Raw genomic sequence first — 27,943 nt, 5'->3', positions numbered from 1 at the left:
AATACAATTCCATGTGAGACTATACCTCAGTTTCCTCACCTATATTATAGGGATTCTAATATCTCACAAGGCTCCTGAGAAGATTCAATGAGAATATATGAAAATGCCTGCTTTAATAGTTTCTCTTGCTTTTCCTAAAATCTAAAGTCTTAAAACCCAAAGACTAAAATTATATAATATATTCATGAGAAAATTTCCAATCATGCCTTTAAATCTCAAGAGAACAAAAATGACTTGTTCCAAACGAGGGCAACAAGGGTTAAAAGGGTGTAAGTTTGGAAGATGTACCATTTCTGCAGAGAGTAAAGTAACAAGATCTTTAGAGTCAAAAAAACTTTTTTCTGTTTGTTATTTTGGCACAGAAATTTAACACTTTTTCAAAGATGTTGATAGCCAGTAGTGTTAATAGCCTTTCTAATTTCTGTAAGAAAATCTCACATATTCAGGATTTTGCTTTGACTATGTTACCATGCTTATTAACAGACAAAAGCTAGGAACCAATTCCTTAGAGTCAGAAACTATCAATAGTTTCAAGTTGCATTCTGCAAGGAAATGGGATAGTTTCCAATTCCTTCAAAACTTACTTCAAGCTATTGGAATAAATGACGACATCCTAGAGTGGGTAACATCATCTGAAATTTGACAAAAATTTGCTTCTACTTCAAGCTAAACCAATTCAAATACTGCTAGCATATAAAGCTGAAAGTTCTTGGCGTTCCAGTCAAGATGGTGGAGTAGGTAAACAATGTGTGTGCATCCTCTCAGGATCACATCAGAATTATAACTAAACTAGAGCAACCGTCACTGAGAATTGCCTGAGTCTAGTTCAACAGAAGTCCTACAACTAAGGAAATACAGAAGAAGCCATGACAGGAGGGGCAGAGACACCAAATGGGCTCATCCCACAGCCTCATGCAGCGTTTAAAAATCAGGAGGTATATCTTAGCTGCAGAGGACCCCCTGAGGAGTGAGAAGTCACAGCCCCACACCAGGCCCTCCAGCCCAGGCTTCCAGTGCTGGTAAGAGAAGTCCTCGCAACTTCTGGCTGTGAAAACCAGTTGGAGATTGTGGCTGAGGGAGATGGGGGGAGCTGGAGTTCCAGGCAATACTCTTAAAGGGTCACACACAGACTTACTCGCTGATGGACTCACTTGCTCTGAGCTCCAGCACTGGGGCAGTAGCAGCTTGAAAGGTACCAGGGATGAAAAGGGAGGAATTGAATTGTCTGGCCTCAAAGTGAGGGCTGGAGAAACAGCTTTCTCCCAGACAGAAGTGCTCGCAGAAGCCACTGTTTCTTTGTTGAGCTCTCCCCACTCCCAACATGCGGAGGCAGGCAGCCAGCATATCTGAGTGCCTATCAACTTGGCTTACACCATTTGTCGACCTGCCCTGGTGATTCCCCAAAACCCCATCCCATCCAACTTGTGGGCCCACCCAAGCTGCTTTCAATGGCTTTTCCATACAAATGGCCTGTCTTGGCTTATGCTACAGACATTCCTAAAATCTCTCAAAGGGTTACCATACCAAACAAGCAGCATCTGGCCTTGGTGTGCCCTGTACCTCTTGCTGAGCAGCCCCAAGACTGGCACTACTGGCAGCTGGCCTCAGTTTACAGTATAGCCTCTCCCAGGGACTTCCAAGCACAGCACAGGTGGAAGAAATCTGCGGATTGCTTTCTGGTCCCTACCAAGTGGCTCCGGGCGGGGTCCAAAGACTCCAGGTGCGGTACAGGGAACTTGGTCTGCAGTGGGGCCCCTCCCAGGAGGCCCTGGGAGTGGCATACCTGGTGGCTGGCTTCAGACTGTGACAGAGTACCCTCAGGCTACCTCCCCCTACAACACACCCAATGAGCAGACTGGGCGGGCACCGAAGTCCTGCTAGAGCAAGTTCTGCTCCATAGAGTCAGACCTGTACAACAGCTCCTCCCCTGTAGTCACGGCCAGTCCTCAGAAACAATCAACCTGAGGGCCAATCCCTGCCATCAACGTGCAAACAGGAACCAAGGCTCAACTGCAACAGGAGCGCAAACAAAACCCACAAAAGGGACACACATGCAGTACCCATTTCAGGGAACGAGGGAGATTGCGCTACTGGGCCCCACAGAATACCTATCTACTACAGAAGGCCATTGTACTAAGACTGGGAGACATAGCAGCTGTATATAATATGTAGAAACAAACACAGGGAGGCAGCCAACATGGGGAGACAAAGAAACATGTCCCAAATGAAGGAACAAAACAGAGCTCCAGAAAAAGAACTAAACAAAATAAAGACAAGAAATCTATCAGATGCAGAGCTCAAAACACTGATTATTAGAATGCTCAATGATCTCAGTGACAATTTCAACAAAGAGATAGGGAACATGAAATTGGAGATAGAAAACATAAAAAAAACCTGAAATGAAGAATACAATAACTGAAATGAAGAACACATTAGAGAGAATCAACAGTAGATTAGATGAAGCGGAGGACTGATTTGAAAGACAAGGTACCAAGAAACACCCAATTAGAACATCAAAAAGAAAAAAATGAGGGTCATTTAAGGGGCCTTTGGGACAATAAGTGCACCAACATTCACACCATAGGGGTACCAGAAGGAGAAGAGAGAGCAAGGAATGAAAAACTTATTTGAAGAAATAATGATGGAAAACTCCCCTAACCTGGTGAAAGAAATGGATATTCAAGCCCAGGAAGAACAGAGAGTCCCAAAAAAGATCAACCCAAAGAGGCCCACACCAAGACACATCATAATTAAAATGCTGAAGGTTAAAGACAAAGAAAAAATCTTAAAAGCAGCAAGAGAAAGGCAGCTAGTTATCTACAAGGGAGCTCCCATAAGACTGTCAGCTGATTTCTCAACAGAAACTTTGATGGCCAGAAGGGATTGGCAGAAAATATTGAAAGTGATGTAAAGCAAGGACCTACAACCACGATTACTCTATATAGTAATACTATCATTTAAAATTGAAAGCGAGATAAATAGCTCCCTAGACAATAAAAAGCTAAAGGAGTTCATCAGCACCACATCAGTATTACAAGAAATGTTAAGGGGGAGTTCTTTAAGAAGAAAAAGAGATCGAAAATACAAATAATAAAATGGCAATAACTACAATATTGTAAATGGATTTGGAAAGACATATAAACAAGACATAGGGTGGCTGAATGGATAAGAAAAAAAGACTTTTACATATACTGCCTACAAAAGACTCACTTCAGATTGAAAGACACATACAGACTGAAAGTCAAGGATGGAAAAAGATATTTCATGAAAATGGAAATGAAAAAAAAAAAAAAGCTGGGGTAGCAATACTTATCAACAGACAAAATAGACTTTAAAAGAAAGGCTAAAACAAGAGAGAAAGAAAGACTCAGTAATCCCACTTCTGGGTATTTATCGAAAGAAACCCAAATACTACTTCGAAGGAACATATGCATCTATATGTTTATTGCAGCACTGTTTACAATGGCCAAGCTATGGAGGCAACTTGGGTGTCCCTGTATGGATGAATGGATAAAGAAGAGGTCACACACACACACACACACACACACACACACACACACAGAGCAATATTACACAGACTTAGAAAACAATGTAATCTTGCCATCTGCAACAACATGGATGGACCTAGAGGGTATTGTGCTGAGTGGAATAAGTCAGACAGAGAAAAACAAATGCCATATGATTTCACTTATACGTGGAATCTAAAGAACAAAATAAATGAACAAACAAAGACAAAAATAGACTCCCAGATACAGAGAACATTTTGATGGTTGCCAGTTGGGATGGGGGTTGAGGGGGTGGGTGAAAAAGGTGAAGGAATTAAAAAACACAAATTGATAGTTACAAAATAGTCACGGGGATGTAAAGTATAGCATAATGAATATAGTCAACACTATTGTAATAACTATATATGGTGTCAGACGGGTACTAGATTTATTGGGGTGATCATTTTGTAAGTTATATAAATGTCTAATCACTATGTTGTACACCTGAAACCAATATAATATTGTATGTCAACTGTAACTTAAAAATAAAATCAAAATTATTTTTAAAAAGCTTAAGGGTCTTTCCAATTTCATGTGGCTGCTTTTCTTGGCAATGTGAAAGTCAATTTTATAGAATCCTTTAAAAAACGGATTTTTTGACAGAACAAGTTCAACTGCATTTTAGTAATTTCAACTGAAATTTCTACTTACAAAAAAAAAAACACAAACTGTAGAATATATTTCAAAAATGGAAAAGTATAAGGTGTTTCAACTTTCCCAAGTTCATATTTACATGGTGAAAATACTGCCACCTTAAAACTCTGAGGATTTACGTTGCATCATCTTTGGTGATTAAGTAGTTTCATTACTTTCATTTTTCTGTTTCATTTTTTTAAAAGTTGGGATGAAAGACAGTGGTGGGGTATGTCTGTGCCTCAATATGACGATGACAATAAATACAGAATTTACAACTGTGCACAAAAATGGCCATTAATAATACAACATGACTCAAAAAAAAATCATCTTCTCTTTCCTCCCAACTATCTTTAAAGTAACAGGAAAAACTCTAGCATATGGAAAGAACCCCTACGAATCAATAATAAGAAGACAGTCAATGTGGACATTTTACCAAAGAAAATATTTGAATGGTTAATACGTAAATTAAAAGATGCTCAACATCACTATCGTCCGTGAAATGCAAATTAAAACTACAATGAGAATAATACACTGGACTGCCTGTAATCAAGAAGATTGGCCCTACCAAGGGTTAGGGAGGATATTGGGAGATTGGAACAGTTGTGCATTGCTGGTGGGAATGCAAAGCGTACAGCCACTTCGGAAAACAGTTTTGCAATTTATTAAAAAGCATATACTTATCATATGACCCAGACATTCCACTCCTAAGTATCTATCCCAAGAGAAATGAAAACATATGTCCATGCAAAGACTTACAGGCAAATGTCGGCAGCAACATTATTCTTAATAGTTCAAAATGGAGAACAATCTAAATGTTTTTGATTTGATGAGTGAATGAGTAAAATGTGGTGTTTCCATAGTTGGTTGCTGAGTATATTATTGCTTATATACTCAGCAATAAAAATAAAGAACTACAATATACGCTATAATATGGATGCACCTCGAAAGCATTATGATACGTAAAAGAAGCCAGATGAGAGAGACTACATATTGTGAGTCATTTATATGACATTTTTAGGAAACATTTAACTATAGTGACACGTTTAACTAAGGGTAGGAGCAGGGTTTGACTGCAAAACAGGAACAAAGGAACTTTCAGGGGGGAAGCAGTATTCTAAAGCTGGATTGTTATGATGGTTACACAACAATAGGTGAATTTTATGGTATGTAAAATACATCTCAATGAAGCTTTAAAAAAAGTAGCAATCTTAAGAAAAAAGAACTATAATGGAGGTATCACACTTCCTGACTTTGGCCTGTACTACAGGGCCACAATAATCAAAAGAGCATGGTATTGGCAGAAAAACAGACACATAGACCAATGGAATAGAATTGAGAACCCAGAAATAAAACCACATAAATATGGACAGATAATTTTTGACAAAGAAGCTAAAAACATACAATGGAGCAAAGACAGCCTCTTCAATAAATGGTGCTGGGAGAATTGGATAGCCACGTGCAAAAGAATGAAACTGGACTGCTATTTGTCACCATGTACCAAAGTTAATTCAAAATGGATCAAAGACTTAAGCATAAGACCTGACACAATAAACTGCATAGAAGAAAACATAGGTACTAAACTTATGGACCTTGGGTTCAAAGAGCATTTTATGAACTTGACTCCAAAGGCAATGGAAGTAAAAGCTAAAATAAACGAATGGGACTATATGAAACTTAAAAGCTTCTGCACAGCAAAAGAAACCATTGACAAAATAAAGAGGCCACCAACTGAATGGGAGAAGATTTTTGCTAACAGTGCCTCCGATAAGGGGCTAGTATCCAGAATATACAAGGAACTCGTGCAACTCAACAACAAAAAAACAAACAACCCAATTGAAAAATGGGCAGAGGACTTGAAGAGACATTTCTCCAAAGAGGACATACAAATGGCAAATAAACATATGAAAAAATGCTCAACATCACTAATCATCAGAGAAATGCAAATCAAAACCACAATGAGATATCACCTCACCCCAGTCAGAATGGCTATCATCAACAAGACAAATAGTAACAAATGTTGGAGAGGTTGTGGAGAAAAAGGAACACTCATACACTGTTGGTGGGAATGCAGACTGGTGCAGCCGTTATGGAAGGCAGTGTGGAGGTTCCTCAAAGAATTACGAATAGAATTGCCGTATGACCCAGCAATCCCTCTCCTGGGTATCTACCCAAAAAATCTGAAAACATTTAGAGATAAAGACATGTGTGCTCCAATGTTCATTGCAGCTTTGTTTACGGTGGCCAAGACATGGAAACAACCAAAATGTCCTTCGATAGATGAATGGATAAAGAAGTTGTGGTACATATACACAATGGAATACTATTCGGCAGTGAGAAAAGATGATATAGGAACATTTGTGACAACATGGATGGATCTTGAGAGAGTAATGCTGAGCGAAACAAGTCAGACAGAAAAAGCAGAGAACCATGTGATTTCACTGATATGTGGTATATAAACCAAAAACAACAAAAGAACAAGACAAACAAATGAGAAACAGAAACTCATAGACACGGACAATAGTTTAGTGGTTGCCAGAGGGTAAGGGGGGTGGGGGGGGAGGTGAGGGTAAGGGGGATCGAATATATGGTGATGGAAGAACTGACTCTGGGTGATGAACATACAATGGGATTTATAGATGATGTAATACAGAATTGTACACCTGAAATCTATGTAATTTTACTAACAATTGTCACCGCAATAAATTTAATTAAAAAAAAAAAAAAAAAAGTAGCAGGACAATAACCAAAGAAAAAAACTGGGCATACATCTAGTTCCTCAAACCATCCATAGAACTTAGGTTAAGAATTCATATATTATCTATACTTGGATTGATTAAACAGTTGATTGTTTATTATTAAACAGGAATTTTCAATAACCTTCATTACTAAAATTATTTGCCCTCAATTTTTAAGAAAAGCTTATCTTTTGTTAACTACAAAATAAACACAACTCTGCCACAGTTCTCAACACAGAGTTAACTGAGTAGCATTACATTTCTGTACAGAGAAACGAAAGCCGCTAGAAGAGGCTACTTTTCCTTGCTCTTATTCTAGCTCACCTTCGGCATTTTCCCTGTACCTAACGTGAAGATATGTTCTGGCTTACTTACACTGTTAAAAATTGTCAGGACAACCCTTGTTGGCCCCTTTTCACTCCCTAAAGTGTCCTGGATTGGATGATATATTATACAATCCACCTGTATATAGCAGAATTACTCTCAGCCTTAACTTCCATTAATAAGAAAGGGAACCCCAAAGGCTTTGAAGGCCTTAGTTATAAATCATATAACATAAAAATTTCACTGTGAGTCATTTTACATTTGAGGATCCGGGGCACAGAAGAATTAAAATGAGAACCCCCAAATGACATGTTTTAGATTAAGGGTTTTTAACACTACCACAACCACCCTTTATCGAATAAGAGTTTCTGGTGGGTATAAGTACTATTTCTGCAGGGTGAGTACGTTTTTTGTCTTGGAGGTGGTAACTATTACTATCTCCATTTCACAGAAGACGGAAGAGGTTTGGAAGAGCTAATTACCTTGCCTAACGTTAGAGGGGGTTAAGTGGCGGAAGTGGGATGCAAACCTAGGTCAGCCTGACTCTAAACACTGTCTCAACTTCTCAGCACAATGCCTCTTAGGAAAGGGTACATGGGCATGCGCACGCACCAGTGTGCACCGTATCCAAAGCAGCGCTCCAGTTGAGGTCTGTCCATAAGGCTAGGGACTCCAAGAGTTATATGTAAGATTTCCTATGTGTATATATAAATTTTCTTCTACAGAAAGAATGTAGAGCCCAACCCTCAAAAGTATTTATGACACAAGAAAAATGAAGAATCTTTGGCATGGAGGTTCAGTGTCTAAGATAACCTATATATTTTACACGAGCATCATCGTCATAACTACAAGATCTGTCAAACAACATAATTAATAAGCACTTACTGAGAGGCAGTATATAGTAGATAAATATCATAATTATATAATGCGGTATTTCAGATTTTTTAAAAATGAGGGTCAAGCCTTCATTTGATGTAGAATATGACCCAGCAGTCACAGCAAAGAGCAATGAATGATGGTAGAGATGTTTAGTACTGGTGGCTACACTCTGTTAAAGTAGCTGAATTTTCTCATATGCTATATTGACCTAACGTAAAATTAATTAAGTGTACAAAACAAGAAAGATATATCATTTGAGGATAACAAGGACACTGAGTTGTATTAAATCAAAGAATTTTGTGCTTCTATTTCTTGATAACTAATATGAGTTGGTTTTCTTAAGAAGGGCAGTAATACTGGTAGGAATTTTAGGAGCCACTCATTTTTTTTTTTAAAGTATGTGTCCTTTCAGCTTTTATAAAAATATTACCTTCAACTCCTCATGCAACATAGGGACAATCTACTAGCATTTATGTTCTGGGGTAACACGCAGCCAGATACCCCAGAACAATTATATATACCATTGTTACGTTACTGAAATATTTCCACACAGATTGGTATACAGGACAATAGTCTCTGCATTAAGGGCAGTCATAAATTAATAATGTAAGTATCAATATGAACTCATTGGTTCAAATTAATTGCCTCTGAATATAACAACCACTGGCACATAGTGTCCTGTTGGTGGAACTTAGTTGATATTAAATATATATAACTTACTGAAAATACATTTATACATACTGACACTGAATATGTAACAATTTCAGATAGTATTATAAAAGGTAGAAATTTATGAATGAAATGCCACTAGTTCAGCAAAAGCGGAGAGGATTCAGCACTACGAACAACATTTTTTTACATTGAGAGGAATTCTCTCTTGATTGAAACCACCCATAGATGTCACCCTGCAGTGGTACTGGAGGAAGGTGACAAGACACAGGAGCGGTGCTGGCAGAGATGTGGACAGCACCCATTTGGCTGTTTAATGGGCCAAGACAGTGTCAGGGGTAAGCGTGAAACCCACTTACTGCTTTGGAGGGGCTAAGGAGGGAACAAAGTAAGTGTCATGGGGAGGTGGCATTATGGTCTACTGGCTTTCGGCCATGTAGGAAATACTGGCATTGTGTACATATTGAGTATTTACTGGGGGCAATATACCTAAAGGTACCTGTCCTCAGCTGTCACAAAGTACTGAGTGCTGCTTTTTAATGTATATACTGATATTACTTTATCATTTCTTTATGTCTTTAAGAGATAAGGAAAAGAAAGCCAGTTACTATCATCCTTGTTTTGATTCTGGCCTATTTTTTCTTTCAACCTTTCCATAAAACAAATGAGTAATCACAAATGGACATTTCCTCCCAGTTTAGAGAATTTAGCAAATATGAACACGCTGACTATATATTCAGATAACTAAACAGCTTTGGGGAGAAGGTTCTGATTACACCGCACATATCTGTACTGATTAAATAAAGGGGATCTGTCAGACTTTCACAGTTTATCTGGGATTTCTTCAGTTTCAGGTGTCCTTATAAATTTGCAGGATGCTCTTTCAGTGGTTGCTCTACCTATGAATTAACGTTTGTAAGGTTGAAATTAGAGTTCTATCACACTAAACTTCACACAGAGGAAATACATTTAACAGTCAACCCTAAGCAGACAATCAAAACTGTAAATTTGCAATATTGAGTAAGAGAAATGAGAAGAATAGTGACATATCTCCTCCATGACTAGAAAAACAAATAAAACTGAGATCCCGTTGCCAATTTGCAGCATTATGGACATTTACAAAGAACCGCATATAGTGCTCACGCATCTGTTCGTTCTTTTCCACATCAGAGAAGAGTGTTATAGCCCTGAGCCTAAGGGAAGAAAAAGAAAAGCAAGGGCAGGAGGCTTCGTCTCTGATACCATGAAAGGGCTGGAGTGATTGAACATCAGCCATAATATGAAGACCGAGTGATTAGGAAATACCAAAGATGGGGCTTCTGTGATCTTCACAATAACTATGTCCCTGGTTTTAAAACAAATGAAAAAATAAGATAGTAATATTCCATGATCGATGAAAACTTGATGGGTCTATTAGTTCTTCTTACTGATTTCTGCTCTGAATTCTCCAGATCCTCATTCAAATGTCACTTCTCTTCTTTAGCACCGCCCTACTCTCTCTGACTCCAAGGCACTTTTAAGTGAGAGTATGATTTATATGTCAATTAGAGAATGGGAAACACTGAGTTAAGGGGAAAAAAAATTAGACACAAAAAATGGATTTGCCAAAACTCACCATCAGAGGGCACAACAGTACTGCAATAAACGACTCCCAAATTCTGCCAAGAAGAAAGCCTCTGGTGCACCTAGAAAATACAAAAAGGACACATCTACAGTCAGGACAGAACAACAAATGTTAGATGTGTATGTGTGTGTATATAACAAATAATAGGTTTTTGTTTATTTAATATGTAGTATTTATAGAAAAGTTAAAAAATGCAGATAAAAGAAAAGTCTCTGAAACTCCTATCATCGTAAGATAATAGTAATGAACACTGTGGTTTGTTTTCAAGATTTTATACAAACACATGTACATATATGCACATCACACAAATTTTTTCATCTACTTTTTAAAACACTTAATATTGGCTTTAAGTGCTTGCTATCAAGTATAAACTAAACTTTCTTGCTTCTTCCTCAAGCTGGCTTTTAGACCTGCATTTCCATCATGTTTTTTACGAGGAATAACCAGTTAGTAAGTAGTTGTATCATGAATTCACTGTTACTGGGTAAACTTCTAGTCTTTGTGTTCACTCTCCTTTAAAAAAGAAAAAACTTGAAAAAAAAAAAAAAAAAGAAATAAAAGAAAAAACTTGGTCAGGTGACCTCATTCCTTAATCACTACCATCTTCTGAATGTTAGAAGGAAATCACTCACACTCATACGTGCCTTTACAACTTCCTCAAAGAGTGGAGTCATTGTGCAGTTAGTTTAATTTTGAGAACCTACATTTCAGACCTAAGTTTCAGAAAGAATAATGAATATGTTTCTGACTTGCCAAGTGCTTAATTTATCCCTTGGTGCCTTTTACTTTCCCAGCCCCAAAAAGTACCAAAGGAGGAAAAAAAGAAAGCATTCAGTTACTAAAAACCAATGTTATCAGCCTCAGAGCCAAATATTATATTCCACTCCATCAGCTCAGAGAAAAATCCCTCAGGACTCTACATGCATACCTTAACACAACTATGGCCTAGAACAGACTTTACACCCTTCATGTGAATGTCGTTAACTCCCACCTCCTTCCCACTGAAGAGAGCATACAGAAATGTGAGCCTGGCATTTATTAAAAAATGTAAATAGTCATTTACAATCACTTGAGACTGACTTCATAGCTGATCACGACATGTTAATGTGTTTTAACATTGGCATCGAGAATCTTTAAGTTGCTATATACAATCATTTTACCGTGGACTGTGACTTTCAGACTTTTTTTTTTCAAGTTTCGAAACATTTAGTTACACTCTGTCTTACCCAGAGGTCCAGGGATGCTCTGGTTAAAGATGGATATGCTGGCAAACCCTACGATCCCAACCCTCTGCTTGGCTCTATGAATTAGCCTGAAAAACTAATGCTGGAAGACAAAGGAAGATGAATCCTACCCCTTATTCTATAGATGAGAAAACTGAGAACCCCAGAAAGAAAATAACTTATTAAGAGTCATATGTCAAAATCAGGATTAGAATCCAGGTCTCAATAGTGCTAACTGTCTTCTAAACTAAACACTCAGGGCCTCGGTATTGTCCTCTGAGCGTCCCAGTTTGCTCAACTACAGCATTAGGGGCTAGGACCCTTAGGTATTTTCTAGCAATATGATTGATTTAAAATGTTTAAGTTATTTTATTTCTTTTGAATAGATAAAATAAGTACATGGTACAAAATTCAAAAGTACAAAAACTAAGTAAAAAAATTAAGTCTTTTATACTTAATATTGGTCTTCCTCCCATCCCTGTGGACCAGCTACCCATTCCTGTCAAAGACAATGTTACACATACATAAGTTTGTGCATCTATGTATATATTTGTGGAGGTTTTTAAAAACGCAGATGGTAGCATGCAACTGTCCCATTACTCATCTGGTTTTTTTTTAAACTTATCTCATTTGCTTTTAGTGACTGAATGGAATTACATTGGTTCAACAAATGCTATGGTACATCTTTAAAACAGACTACTGACAGTCTTTTATTATTAAAATACATGCTACTAGAGTGAATATCCTTATATGTGGGCATAGATATTTGAGGATAAAATACTTCAAGAGAAAGTGCCAGGTTAAAGTTACGTGTATTTTAAATTTCAAAGCTATTGCCAAATTGTTTTTCATGGAGGTTATATGAATTCACATACCCACTGATTACACTCTTACTCTCTAAATGAGTATCTGATTCCCAACACCTTCCTAAACAATGTATCATCAAACTTTATTTTGCAATGTCACCGGTGAACAGTATTTCACCATAGTTGTAATTTGCATTCTTTGTAGTAAGACTGAGGATTTATGCATAGTTTTATCTAAGTGTTACTTATATTTGCTTTTATGTGAAGTGGGTATTTACATCCTTTGCCATTTTTTTCAATTTGATACTTTGTCTTTAAATATTATTTTATAGAAGTTCTTTAAATATTAAAAAAATCTGCCCTTTGTCAACAAAATGTTACGAAATTTCCATTTTTTTTTACTTTGCTACTGGTGTTTTTCTGTGCACACAATTTTCATGTTTTAGTCAAATTTATCAATCTTTTCTCTGATTTAAGGGGCCTGTGTCCTGTATCATAGAGGCCTTCCCTACTTGGAGGATATTATAAAATTCTCCCATGCCGCTAGTTTAGTTTTTCAGGTTTAAATATTTGATTCATTAGAAATTAATTTTGGTCAAAGTTAAGAAGTAGAAACCCAATTAATTTCCCTCTAATGACAGCTCTCCCTAATACTGATAATTCATTTTCCCCTCTTATTTGAAATGCTACCTTTGTAATTTTCTAAATACCTATATGAATTTGGATCTTTTTCTGAACTTCTAATGATCTGTCTGCTCATGTCCTAGTAACCACGTTGTTTTAACATTCTTTGTATTTTCATATTTGGTAGGGTGGGCTCCCTTACTACTTTCCTTTAAGAATTTTTCTGGCTATTCTTGCTTATTTCCCCCCCCCCCCATATGAACTCTCTCTCTCTCTCTCTCTCTCTCTCTCTCTCTCTCTCTCTCTCATTAGGTTCAGAAGTAACACTGCACAGTGGTTCAAAGCACAGAATACGTAATCATCCCGCCTGAGTTCAGAGCCTGACTTACTACCTAACTCCAAGTGCAACCTTGGGCCATTTCATTAGCCCTTGTGCCTCCATTTCTTCATTGAAAATGGACAAACAGTAAACTAGTACCTACCACATAAAGTCGCATAGATTAAGCACTCAATAAATGTTAACTGGTTTTCTGTTTTTTTTTGAAGTTGAGATCATATTAACTCTATGCTAATTTTTTCCCACATTAACATAGGGAAACTGACATCTATATGATATTGAGTCGTCTTAACCTAAGAATCTTATAACCCTTTCCATTAAGTCTGTGTCCCCTGAGAGACATTTAAAGGCTTTCTTCATACAGATCTATGTCCTTTTTCCTAATGTAATCCTTTTTGTATTAAGTCTTGTTCAATATTAAGATCATGACACCCCTGCATTCTTTTTGTTTGTATATGCAAGTTATGTCTTTGTCCTTTAATTTTGTTATTCTTCCTGAGTTTCTTTATTATTGAAATGATTCTAAATAGTTTTCTTTGTGATCTAATCTGCGACCTTTTAATAGGAAAGTTTAACCTATTTATATTTATTAATATAAAATATACTTAATCTCTTTTCAACCATCAAATTTTGTGTTATAAAATTTTTACGCTTTCTGTTTTTATTGCTGCTTTATCTTCTGGAAATAGTTTACTAAATGGTTTGTGCTTGCTTTTAGTTACACATGTATTTCTTCTGATAATATGGAAGGTTTACTTTTTTGTTTCACGAGTAGTAGTTATTTCAGAGTAAAATTCTAAGTTCCTTTAACTGCCTTTAAGGCCCAATATTATCTGATACACTATTATTTCTTTGACTTTATTTCCTGTCACTCTCCCTCTCACTCACTCAGCTTTAGCTCCTCTAGACTCTCTCCTGTTTCTTGTATGCACCAGCTATTATCTTGCAATAGCTATTAACTCTGCTTAGAATACTGTTTCTCCAGATAACTATCAGGCTCTCTCACTTCCTTCAAATCTTTGCTCAAATGTCACGTTCCTACTCTAGCTGCTCAATTTAAAATGGCAATCCCATCAATTGGTACTCCTGATATACCGGGGGTGCCAAAAAAATGTATACGCATTTAAAGAGATGTTATCTATGCTCAAGCAGTAGTTCGCCGTAATCAGAAGTGTCTGGACGCTGATGGGAACCACTTTGAGCACCTCTTGTAATTGCAGAAGTCAAACGTGACTTCGTTTCATCTTTTGTTATTGGTATTACAATATAGTATTACAATATAGTTTTTTCCTTTCTTAAAATGTGAATACTTTTTTTGGCACCCTCTGTATATATCTCTATCTCTATATAAGCGATGATGAACCTAATATAGTTTTGCTTCTTTTTTCTTCTCTACCATCCAGTTTATTATTTATCTTAGTGTTTATCTATCTATCTATCTATCTATCTATCTATCTATCTATCTATCTATCATCTACCTACCTACCTACCTACCTACCTACCTACCTACCTACCTACCTATCTACCTACCTACCTACCAACCTATCTATCAATAATCTCCTACCTACATACTTCCCTACCCCCATACCTCTTTTACTGGATTTATTGATTAAATGACATCTTTTGACAGCTTGTTTTAAAACATGAGGTTTATACCATGTTATATCATTTCTGTCCCTCACTCTTCCAATTTTTGTTAGTTATGTCATTAGTACATTGTCAAGGTTTTAAACATTCATATTCTGCTGTATAAAACCTAATCTTCACACTTGTTTTAGCCTTAATTTTGTATATCAATGGACTCTATGCTTACTACCAATATTTTAACTGTAGTTTCTCCTTTCATTTCTTGGTCGGGTGAACTTCATCTTGTAGAAGCAGGGCTCATGAGAGCTAAATTTCCTGAACCTTGACATGTTAAAAAATGTTTGTATTTGCCTTTATATTGAATGATTATTTGGACTGGTACAAAACTCTTAAGTTAATCTTTCCTTGAGGATTTCGTAGGTAAAGTGCTAGTGTTGAAGGCTGCGGAGAAGTCCGCGCCGGCCATTCCTTTTGGAGACCTGAGCTCTCTGGGCTTCACTGGGATCTGTAACCACAAGTGTCACCTCTCAGGGTGTTCTCACACACCTATTGGACCTTCATGCATCTGGAAGGCTTTCTTCACAGATTGTGCTTTGGGATTTCAGCGATCTCTCTGAAGATGTGTGCTGAAGATGGAGCTTGTATTTCTGTTTCTTCATCTCCTTCCTATATTAAGGTGATTTCAAGAGAAGGGCCCTTTACTGGATCATTACTTATTTAAGTAGTAACTTTTTAATATGGACATTTTAAAAACATACACAGAAGAGAGCACAGTGTGATGAATTTTTTCCGGGTACCCATCATCTGCTTCTGTATTTACCAACATTTTGTCAAACTTGGTTTTTCTACATCCATCCAGTTTTTCCCCACAGAGTATCTTTAAGGAAATTCTAGTCATCATATTGCTTTACTTGAAAATATTTCAGTATACATCTACTAGGCCATTTTAAAACAGGAAGCTCTTGGTCCTCCATGATTTTACAAATTATCCTCAATAATAATAAAATGTTTTTGTGGGATATAGAATTACACAAATATATGGTTGCTTATGAACATTATTTGTTAGGATGCTATGGAACATGGGTTGGCAGCCTAGTCACCAGTTTTTGTAAATAAAGTTTTACTGGAACACAGCCAAGTCCATTCATTTACGTACTATCTATATATAGTTCATTCATCTACTTTCACGCTACAACAGTAAGACTGAGTAGCTGTGCAGTTGCAAGAGAGTTAAAGTAGTTGCAACAGAGACTGTATGGCCCACAAAGGGTAAAGTATCTATTATCTGGCCCTTTAAGAAAATGTCTGCTGACCTTTGCTGTAGAACCTTGCCTCTGTAGTTTTGAGACAATTAACTTTCCCAAAGTCCTATCCAGCCACTTCTATAATGACACTGGCAATTATAAAATGCTACTTCCTAAGTGTTCACAAACACATGTATAGGTCATTTTCTTTCTTTACACCTTCTAATAACCTATAGTTGGCCTATAGAAACAAAAATGATTTTGCTCTTGCCTTTTTTTCCTTTGAAATATAGCAACAACAAACAAATAAAGGAAAACAACAAACAACAACAACAAACAACGAGGAGAGGAATATAAGTGCTCAAGGCCAAAGATGAATTGCTATTCTAAACTATTCCATGACTCTCCTAGATTGGATATACTTCATTGTAATAAATCACGGGAAAATAGAAAGCTTTTAATAAACACTTGACTGATGCTGAAAGTTTTAAAAATATGTCAAGAAGTTAAAAAAAGAAAAACATTTAGGTAAATGGCATGTATTATACATATTTAAATCTCACAGGCAGAGAACAAAATTAAGGTTAAGAAAGAAAATACTAGAATGTGCACTAATCAAAATCTTTAGGCAATATCAATGTCAAATGAGCAAGGTGATTTGGTGCCAACAGTCCCTTAAAAAGGAAATACTAGTTTATACTTTTGGTTTGAGAAAGTCCACATCTTTGATAGATAATTTGAGAACTTCTAGGAAAAACAAGGGCTTGCAGTTAAATAAAAGTATACGTTTGCCCTGATATCACAGCCATTTCCCTTTAACCTTAACTCCAGGAAAAGAAACATGCTAGTATTATCCAGTTAGAGTTACATTACAAAACACTGTAATTTTATTTCCCTAAGTCATAAGATTCAAGCTAATAAAAAAAAAAAATCAAATTTTAGTATATAAAAAGACATTTCATGCCCTCAGAGCAAATTATTAAATTCAAGTCAAAACTTATTTTAAAATTCTTTACTACTATCATAAATTACACAACTTCCCCTACACTAACCTTTCATTGTTCAGAAGAGCAAACTCAGCAATATATTAATGCCAGCAACTTTGGAAAACTATCAATATCCCAAAATATTCAAGCCAGTTAGACATTAGACCAGAGCACAGAAAAATGGAAGAAAGAAAGAAAAAGATAGTTCTATATTAACCCAATTCCCTATATTTAAGAAAAGCTTGGGACCTAATTTCACAGGAAACAAATATTTATTAACTGTGTCAAACTGTATCAAATAATACTATACTAACTATATTAAACAGCTTTATATGGAACAACTATATTTATATATTTGTCCATGGCTAAAATCTTTTTAAAAATAGCCTCACTATACCACAAGTTTAGAAGTGTCAAATTATATCCCTCCGTGACATTTCCCTTAGTATAACACGAAATGCTTATGAGAATGGATCCTTTCAATACGTGTTCCAAAAGTTTCTTTTTTAAGACCAAAGAACCCATGTCTCAACAACTTGGCCAAACCTATCACCAGAATCCAGTGTTTATAAACATACAAGGATTAACAGTGTAAAGCTATTTCAGTTGATCTAAAGCAAGACACACCTATAACAGCTTCTACAGTCTGGCATCAGTTTTGTCCATATCCCTTGATATAGGAAAATTGTTGAAGCATCACATCAGAAATAATTTATCACCACTTCGACTCTACCAATATACTAAAATAAGCACTGTGATTTCAAACCCTTGAGATCTGATGTAGAGGGAAAACAACATAGTTAGAAGACTTGGGCCAGTTCCAACTTACGATCTTGAATTTCAACCCAAGTCTCAGTTTCCTCATCTGTTAAGTTAGAAACAACGGCAATGACAACAAAATTGGCTATTTCACAAGACTGATTTCATATAAAGATAAGGGAGAATATAAATGTGACAATATTTGAATGACTAACGTTCTACCAAAATGTAAGATATTTGGAAACATAAACTCAAAACAAATCTTCAATCTACTGAAGGGACGGACTCTTATTGTAAAAAATTTAATAAGTATAATGCATTTCAAAAGCCACAACTATCTCCAAACAAAGAGATATTATACAACATAAACACCTCATGATATTAAATGTAGAAAAATGAAGTTTTAAAAGAAATCTCTTTAGATAGTACCAGAAAAAACAAACAAACATTTAAACGGTTAGACCAGACACAGGGCATATTTTATTCTTCTTTCAATAATTCACCAAGGAAACAAAGTTTCTGATACAGTTTAAGCAAAGGTGGTATTCACTTTTGTGAATTAAATTATTTATTACATATATATTAGAAAATTACTTTCTCTTTAAATATATTAAAAATTGTTACAACATTTTATTAGAACTTGGGCAACATTTTCCCCACTAGAATATACTGTTATTTTATAATGGAAGTCATGATTCAATTTAGATACTTTTGATTACTTAGAGAATTTCATATCTACAAAAGGCAATTCAAGGACTTTCTGCTGCATCTTTCATTATCAGTTTTCTAGTTAGGAAATCAAATCGAACTCCCAGATTGTCAATAAAGTTATTTAAAAATTAACATTTGTTCACTGAACTCACAGTGCTTTGAAGATCAAGTAAGATAATGTATATAAAAGCATACAAGGCAAGACCTTAGCCATAAAATTCTTCACTGTTGCTGATCTAGCAAAAGACTAAACTAATTAGAGCACTTTTAACTGTAACTAGTTGTATATCATTCAACTAGTTACAAATAGTTACACAATATGAATTGATAAAATGTCATTTTTTACCCTAATAAATATTTATCCATTTGACAGTATCAAGAAATGCTTATTAAAGCAAATTCTCTTACATTAGATTTTGAAATCAATAACCTGGTTCTAAGATTGTAAAGATTAGTGTTATTTCTAGTATATCACTGCTTATGAAGTTGAGATAATTTGTTATAAATTAACTTCATTGATAAATAATGTTTCTATTTTAGATTTTGGTATTACCGCAAAATTACAACTTATGGTTTATACTGTACAAGAACCAGAGTCCAATATCTACTAAAACTTTATTGTGTAATCTACATCCCAGTATCTGAGGCAATTCTACAGCTACATTTGGATGTGTTTCTACCCTGATGGTTGCTGCATTTGTGTTAATGGATGTACTTTTACTCTCTTCGATATCATGGCAGATATGTTAATGACACCAGAGCAAGGAATTTCTCATTTCCGTAAGTGACAACCTGCCTTCCCCACAGTGAATTGGAAAGTTCTTTTCTATTTTGTTCCTTTCCTTCTTATTTATTAAGAATCTACTATTCACAAGAAAAGTGGTAACTGTGGCCCCTTTATATCACCCCACCTGTTTTTTACAACTATTATTTTATCTAACATTTTATTATGAATCTTCTCTAACATACAGCAAAATTGAAAGAATTTTAGAGAACACACTGGTATACCCTTTTCCTAGAATCTATATTATCATATTATGTATCCATCCCTCTATTTTACAGAAATTCTTAACTCTAGTTGTTTACCTTTTTTTAAAAAATTAAAGTTTATTGGGGTGACAATTGTTAGTAAAGTTACACAGATTTCAGGTGCACAATTCTGTAACACATCATCTATATCGTACATTGTGTGCTCACCACCCAGTTAGTTCTCCTTCCATCACCATATATTTGGTCCCTTTTACCCTCATCTACCACCCTCCTCCCCCCCTTACCCTCTGGTAAACACTAAACTATTGTCTGTGTCTCTCAGTTTTTGTTTCGTTTGTCTTGTTCCTTTCTTGCTTTCAGTTTTATATCCCACATATCACTGAAATCATATGGTTCTTGACTTTCTCTGTCTGACTTATTTTGTTTAGCATAATAATCTCAAGATCCATCCATGTTGTCGAAGATGCCACTATTTCACCTTTTCTTATGGCAGACTAGCATTCCATTGTGTGTGTGTGTGTGTATATATATATATATATATATATATATATATGTATATGTATATGTATATGTATATATGTATATATGTATATATATATGTATATATCACATCTGCTTTATTCTTGTTTATCACTTTTAAATATAATATACTCTTCAATTCCATTTCCTTTATAACCTTCCTATGCTGCTCCTAGATTTCGCCCATACCTGTTTTTATTTGTATCACTGTATTCTAATTTAGATGTCTGCCAACCCTGCAGAATAATGATTACCCCGAAGACTGCCTTCATTTCTTTATATACTGGTACCCTCCTCTCCATCCACTAGGAGAAAGTAGAAGCTTAATAAATATTTAATTAATTGACTTGTCTTCTTCCTTATATCTCAATATCTTTGACAACTTTTATAACTTGCTTTTGTGGACCAGCTTCTCTCCGCTGAGAATTGATATTGTACTGCTAAACTATTCTGACAAATAATGAAATAATTATGATTTCTATAATTATCTGGGCAGATATTCAGGGTGCAGATTTCTTATATATATTAAATGAATAGTTTATTTTTAGCTGCTGTAGGTGTAAATGTATTCCATGTTATACTGAGATGGCTATTAAACATACTGCTAATTATTATTTTTAAATATCAAAAATCCAAATGTAAAATCCTCACTTTAAAGGACTCATTGTCCCATAAAACATAGCATTGTATCTTTCAATAATCATTTTCACAATTTAAAGAAGCACATAGATGTAGATACATATAAAGGAATAAAATCAGAATGTAAACTACATGGTAGTGTGAACTCTCAATAAGTATTTGTTAAATGAATAAACATAGCTGATTTTAATTATGAGTTTTTATTAGTTTCAGGTGTACAAAACAATGCAATAGACATTTCACCCCTCACAAAATGGTAACCTCCCTCCCCCAATCTATTGCCCCTCTGACATCATATATAAACATAGCTGATTTGAAAGATGTTTTATTGAGAGTAAAAATGGAAATTCATTGGTTATTCTTTTTGATCGATAGTTCAATTTGGCTATGGTCCTTTTCATCACCTGAATTCATATTTCCTTCCATAGCACCTTTAAAGTCTGTGGAATCTCAGTGTTTGTTGATATAACAATACTGGGGAAACGGGTAGTTGCATCTATAAATTAATGTATTGAGATAAAATTCCCTTCTCTGAAGTGGCACAAAAGTCAGGAAGATAAGAACTTTTAGAAATATTTTATTTTGGTCTGATGATGGGTAAACAGGTATTAGTTATATTATTCTCTATACTTTACGTAACTGAAAATACTTTGTAGTTTTTGTCTACTTTGCGGGTGCCTGGGAGCTATAAGGTTTCTGTGCTTGTTTAGATAACTGCTACTCAAAACCTAGCCCATGGGTCTGTAGCATCAGTATCAGAGGAACATGTTAGAAATGCAGATTCTTAGGCCCAATGTCACGCTTAATGAATCATAATTTGCATTTTAACAAGGTCACTAGGAAATTCACAAGTACATTAAAGTTTGAGAAACACTGCTATAGTTTGCCCAGATGATATTCAAAGTGTCGAGCCTCTGACATCCTACCTCTCATTTATCAAGACCCCAGCATAAGCAATAGGGCTCGTGGTGTGGCAACATGACATAACAGAAAGAATATTGCAATGAGAGTTTGAAAAACAGGATTCTAGTCTCATTTCTAGTTATGTGACCTTGAACCTTAGTTCTTCTCATCTGTGAAATGAACAGATTATACAACATACATTGCAAGGTCCTTCTAACTCTACGAATTTATGAAATAAATCCCAACAGATATTTAGGAAAATGGTTCAATTGTATGTGATACCTAAAAAAATTGGGTCTACTTTTAATGCTATAGAGGCCTCGTCCATCATTTACTTTATGTTTATTTAGGTTTGAAAATCAACCTCTATCTTTCGTTTTCACACTTGGTTTCTGGAAGATGCATCGTGGTGAATAATTTAGGAAGTGGGTGGCTGCTATTAATAATTCCCCTCACTGCTTCCTTTGTTCTTGAATGCTGATAAAACACAGGTAATAGACAGGATTCAGGAAAAAGGAAAATCAGATTCTATTTTGTACAAGAGCAGGAGAATGTTATTGTTCTTAAGAAAAACATGGCTGAAGCAGTTAGGGGTGAAGGATTATGATGCATGACACTGTCAAATGGATCAGGAAATAATAAAGAATAATAATATGCATGTGTACATATATACATGTGTGTATAGACAGAAATAAAGCAAATGTAAAATATTAATAACTGATGTATCTTGGTGAAGGATATAAATCTGTACATAGTACTTTTTCTGTATTTTTTTCTGTAAGCTTGAATATTTTTCCAAATAAATTTGAGAGTCAAAAAGAATGAACATAATTCTTGCTCGCTCTATCCATCCATCCATCCACCCACCCATCCATCCACCCATCCATCCATCCATCCATCCATCCATCTAGATATAGCACCTAGTGACCCCAAATGCCCTGTTCGATTCTTCTCTTTTATAAAAGTAAAATATAATAGATTTATTTATCTTTCTGTCACCTTTAAAATGCAAAAGAAAAGCTAGGATAGAAACATAAAAAATATTATATAGAAGATTTCAGTATACACTTCCATGTTGCTTCATTATTTTGCATTTTAGTTACAGACTTGCTTAATTTTTTTTCTTAACTAAGGATAAAATAAAGGGGGGAAAGAAGTGGTGGTGACAAGTCATCTCACATCTTCCTCATGTTAATGAAGTCAATAATTGTGAAACAAAAGTAATCCTGCATGATTTTCAGTTTTGCCCTAGCTTCAGCCAATAATGAATGTAGTTACCACTCACAAATATAAATAACTACAGGCCTTTTTTTATTTCCCTGCAACGAGAGGGAGACAACAGCTGCTATAAAAATCACTCTCCACCCTTCCATGTGTTGTGTAAATGTAAAGACATACCATGAGAAAACCAAACCATAAAAAGAGACAGTAAAGCAAAGTAGTCGGTTTTCTTTCAGAATTCCTTTTCCATTTATTGTAAGTGATTTTACCCAATTAAAAACAAATGTCTGCATTCCAACATAAATGTCCTGCTAAATTGTAAATTTCAGTCCAGAATACAAACACTAGAATCGGGAACTAGCTGATTGATAACGTTTCTTCAGTCCTTCCGGATTTTATCCAACAGGAATAACATAAGAACAACAAATCCATCTCTCATTAATTAGAGATTTAAAAATATTCATAAGTCTTATTTGTCTTTAACACTCTGGTCTCACAGAAATACACAGATTTTGATATCCTTTCATCTACCTTTAGCAAAGAAGATTTATTTTAATTTTCTTGATTTTTAATAATATCCTTAACAAAGATGTTCCAGGGTATTAACTTCAGGTAATGAACACATTATTTAAAATTAATACAAAAGAATAATAGTCATTAAAAGTCTTACCGCAGTACAAAGGGTAAGATCAAATAAGAGAGTTACGATAATTTTCACATATAATTCAAAACTGAAAACACTCAACCCAAAATGATCCTCAGCCCATTCTGCCTGACTCCAGGTGATCTCTCCATCTGCTTAGGGATCACATGGGGTTCAATCTCTCAGCAAACCATTCTAGTCACGACTTTACATAGTCTGAGAGACTGGTAGATCTTTATCTATATACATATAGGTAGATATGAGAGAGAGAGAGAGAGAGAGAGAGAGACCCTTGTTGCCACTATCACTACTATCCTCTTCATTTTCTAAGTATGCACAGGGCCCATATTTTCTAATTATTTTATTTATCTTTGATCTGTTCAACAGAGCATTTGGGGCAACTACCGGTAGCTCCCAGACTCGCTCTTATTAACTCTTTTTCTGACTCATCAAGAAAGACTCTCCTTAATTGTCACTGGAGGAAATGGGCCAAGGCAAGTGTGTAGCCTCTGGAAGCTGGAAAGTCAAGGAAACGGATTCTCCCTTGGACCCTTCAGAAAGGAACATAGCCTTGCTGATACCTTGGTTTTAGTTGAGTGAGACCTGTATTGGACTTCTAACCAACTAAACTATAATAAATTTGTTGTTTTAAGCCACAAAATTTGTAATTTGTTAGAGCAACAATAGAAAACTATTATAGCCTCCTAGCACCCAAGACAAAAAAGACAACACAATCAGTGATAATTCTCATTAGTAGTGGGGAGGAAGCATAATAATTTGTTAGGAAAATCAAAATAATTTCACACAAAGTTCTAAAAGAAATTTCTGATACGTAGGAGGCTCTGAGTAATAACAGTGGTCATAGGATTCCCAATAATAATGTTCTGGATATTAGGTAAAAGAAGAAATTTTACAGGATTGTTTCTTATATCATTCTTTGATAAAAGATGAAATTTTTTTTATCATCATAAATACAATTGAGTAAAGTCAATTTTTGAGGTGGCAAAATAATATAAACCAAGTTTGTTTGTTTTTGGCACAGTCAGCTTGATTTCAAGATTGTAACAGAACAGCATAAATATTATAAACAATTAAGTGCAATATAATAAAGTTCATTTAAAATTAAAATCTATTAATAGATCTATATATGGATGAATCTCAAGATTTAAAAAAGTAAAGTGCAGGGGGTGGCCAGTTAGCTCAGTTGGTTAGAGCGTGGTGCTAATAACACCAAGGTTGCCAGTTCCATCCCCACATGGGCCACTGTGAGCTGTGCCCTCCTCAAAAAAAGTAAAGTGTAGAAGGATATGAAAATTACAGTACTCTATATGTAAATTTGAAAGAAACAAATATATATGTACAACTTGTTTTACTTTTCACATGTATTCATATGCAATAATATATTTCATAAATTTAAATATTAAATATTAAAATATATGGGAAGGATATCATCTTTATGGTAATTATCTCTTGGGGAAAAGGATTTGGGGATTGGGGATGGGAACAGGTAGCTTTAACTTTATTGTATATTTATTCTTTATTTTCTTAGTGAAAAAGACCTGAAACACATATAACAGTGTGAATATTTAAATTAAGGGTGTTGTATAATTCACCTTAATTTTGTTTTATAAAAATTTCCAAATTATTGAAAAGGACGACTGTTTACCCATAAACTGTATTCAAAGAACACCATTTCTCCAGTTATGCCTTTCATGGGAACCGAAAAGAAAGATGAAGATTTTATTTTCTGATAAAGGCCTGCACTTTATATTAATGGAAGCACACAGCATTATTAATTTGAGTTTGGCTTTTGTTGCTCAACACTATACCTATTAGATTTATCCATGTTGTTGAATATAGCAGTAGTTAATTCTTCTTAATTGCTGCACATCTATGTATCCATTATATGAATCCACAGTATAAATATTCTAAAAAGGAAATTTGGGCTATTTCCAGATTTGGCTAATTGTGCTGCAGCAAACATTCTTTATATGTCTTTTGGTACACTTATGTATGTACATCCTTTGGGCACATAGCTAGGAGTAGAATCCTGGGTCATAAGATATGCATATGTTCAGCTTTAACAGCTATTGTCAGTTTTTCAAAGTGGCAGGTACCAACTTACACATCTATTAGTGTTTAAGAGTTTCAGATGCTCTACATTCTTGTGAATACCTGGTATTGTCAGTTTTGTTAAATTTTAGGCATTCTGGTAGATGTGTATGTTATCTCTTAGTTGTTTTATTTCTTGATGATTAATGAGGCTGAGATCCTTTTTGTATTGGGTTGGTGCAAAAGTAATTGCAGTTTAAAAGGTTAAAAATAATTGCAAAAACCGCAATTACTTTTGCACCAACCTAATAAGTTTATTGACCATTTAGATAGCCTCTTGTGAGTAGCCATTCAAGTCTCTTGCTCTCTTTTTTGTTACTTGTCTTTTTTTCTTATTGATTATTAAATTTCTTAATATAATTGGAATATGAGCCCTTTGTCAGATATATATATTGCTAATGTCTTCCCTTATTCTGTAGTTTGCTGCTCCTCTTTCTTAATGATATGTTGATAAACAGAACTTTTTAATGTCCGATTAGCACTCTTCTCGTTTATGGTTAGTTCTTTTTGTATCACATTTAAGGAATCTTTTCCTAAAATTTTTTCCAAGGTCATGAGATATTCTCCTATGTCTTCTTTAACAAGCTTTATTGTTCTACCTTTCACATTTATATCTGTATTTTACTTAGAAGGTTTTTTTTTTTTTGTCTGATGTGAGATGAGGCCAAGATTAAATTTATTTTTTTGGTTTCAAAATACTGGTATCAAATTGACCCAGCACCATGTATTGAAAAGACCATCCTTTTTCCACTGAATTGAGATGGAACACGCGTCATAAATCAGGTGTGTGGGTCTGTTTCTGTACTTTCTATTTGTCTATTCATCTACCCTTGGACCAGTTCTATGCTATGTCAACTAGTACAGCTTTATTGAGTCTTAATACCTGGTAGTGTAAATCCTTCAATTTTGTTTGTCTTTAAGATTGTCTTGGTTATTTGTAGTCCTTTACATTTCCTTATACATTTTAGAAGCGGTTTGCTAATTCCCACACACACACAAAAATTTCCTGGGGTTTGGCTGTGATTATATAAAAAATATATATCAATTTGGGGAGAGCTGACAATTAAACAATGTTGAGTCTTCCAATCCATAAACATGGCATATTCCTCCATTCACTTGGGTCTTCTTTGTGATTTTCTCTGTAGAGGTTTGGCACATCTTTCATTAGATTTATTACTAGATATTTTATGTTCTTTGATGTTATGTAGAGTATCATTTTTCAAATTTCATTTTCTGATTGTTGGCATAGAGAGGTACAATCAATTTTGTAAAACTTTGTATTGAAGTATAATATGCACCAGAAAAAAATGTAGTAAGTGTTACAGCTTTATGAAGTTTTACAAACTGATCACATCAAGCATACAACCAAATTTTGTATACTGACTTCATTTCCAGCAACTTTGTGACATTATTTATTTTATATTTTATCCGTAGAGTCTTCTAACTTTTGACATTAACAATCATGTCACCTACAAATAACAGTTTTGTATTCTCCATTCTGATTCTAAGACTTTTACTTCTTTTTCTTCCCTATTGCACTGGTTAGGACTTAAAGTCCAGTAGCGGTGGTGGCAGCCACATCCTTATCTCACTCACGATCTCATGAGAAGAGTCTTTCAATATTTCACCATTAAGTATAAATTTATTAAGTTTTTTGTATATAACCCTTTATCAGATTAAGGGAATTCCCGTCTATTCCTAGTTTGCTGAGAGGGTTTTTGGTTGTTGTTGCTTATTTGTTTGTATTTTGGAAGGTGTTTGCACCTATCTTTATGAAAAAAAAAAAAAGGGCTATACTTCCCCTTTCTTATAATGTCCTTGCTGGCCACAAAAAAAGTTATAAAGTATTCCTACTTTTTATATAGCTGGAAGACTTTTTTTAAAAATAGCTATTATTTTTCTTCCTTAAATATTTTAAAGAGTTCATCAGTGAAGCCATATCTGGGCCTGGAGTTGTGGGAAGAAATAATAGCTATGTAGCTTTAATTAGAAGTTAAATTTCCTTTATAGATATGAGAGTAATCAGAGTTTATATTTCCTCTAGTATGGATTTCATTGTTTTTCTTGGGGAGTCATGCTTTTTTTTAAAAAAAACAACAGCATTATGGAGATACATAATTCATATACTACATAGTTCAGGTATTTAAAGTACACAATTCAATGATTTTTAGTATACAGACAGAGTTATGCGACCATCACCACCATCAGTTAGAACATTTTCATCACC

General features: G+C 35.0%; 1 protein-coding gene across 2 annotated transcripts in view; it reads right to left on the bottom strand.

Moving 5' to 3' along the window:
- Positions 1-27,943, bottom strand: part of MCU (mitochondrial calcium uniporter) — a 184,649-nt gene that overhangs the window by 34,292 nt on the left and 122,414 nt on the right. For both annotated transcript variants that reach the window (XM_019745865.3, XM_074339574.2), the window contains exon 2: positions 10,404-10,473. In XM_019745865.3, coding sequence (XP_019601424.1) covers positions 10,404-10,473 — 70 coding nt within the window. The remainder of the gene's footprint in view (positions 1-10,403; positions 10,474-27,943) is intronic.

The sequence above is a fragment of the Rhinolophus sinicus genome, chromosome 15 (assembly GCF_057876585.1).
Source record: "Rhinolophus sinicus isolate RSI-liver-muscle chromosome 15, RSI-T2T, whole genome shotgun sequence".
Taxonomy (NCBI): domain Eukaryota; kingdom Metazoa; phylum Chordata; class Mammalia; order Chiroptera; family Rhinolophidae; genus Rhinolophus; species Rhinolophus sinicus.
This window is presented reverse-complemented; position numbering and strand designations above follow the sequence as displayed.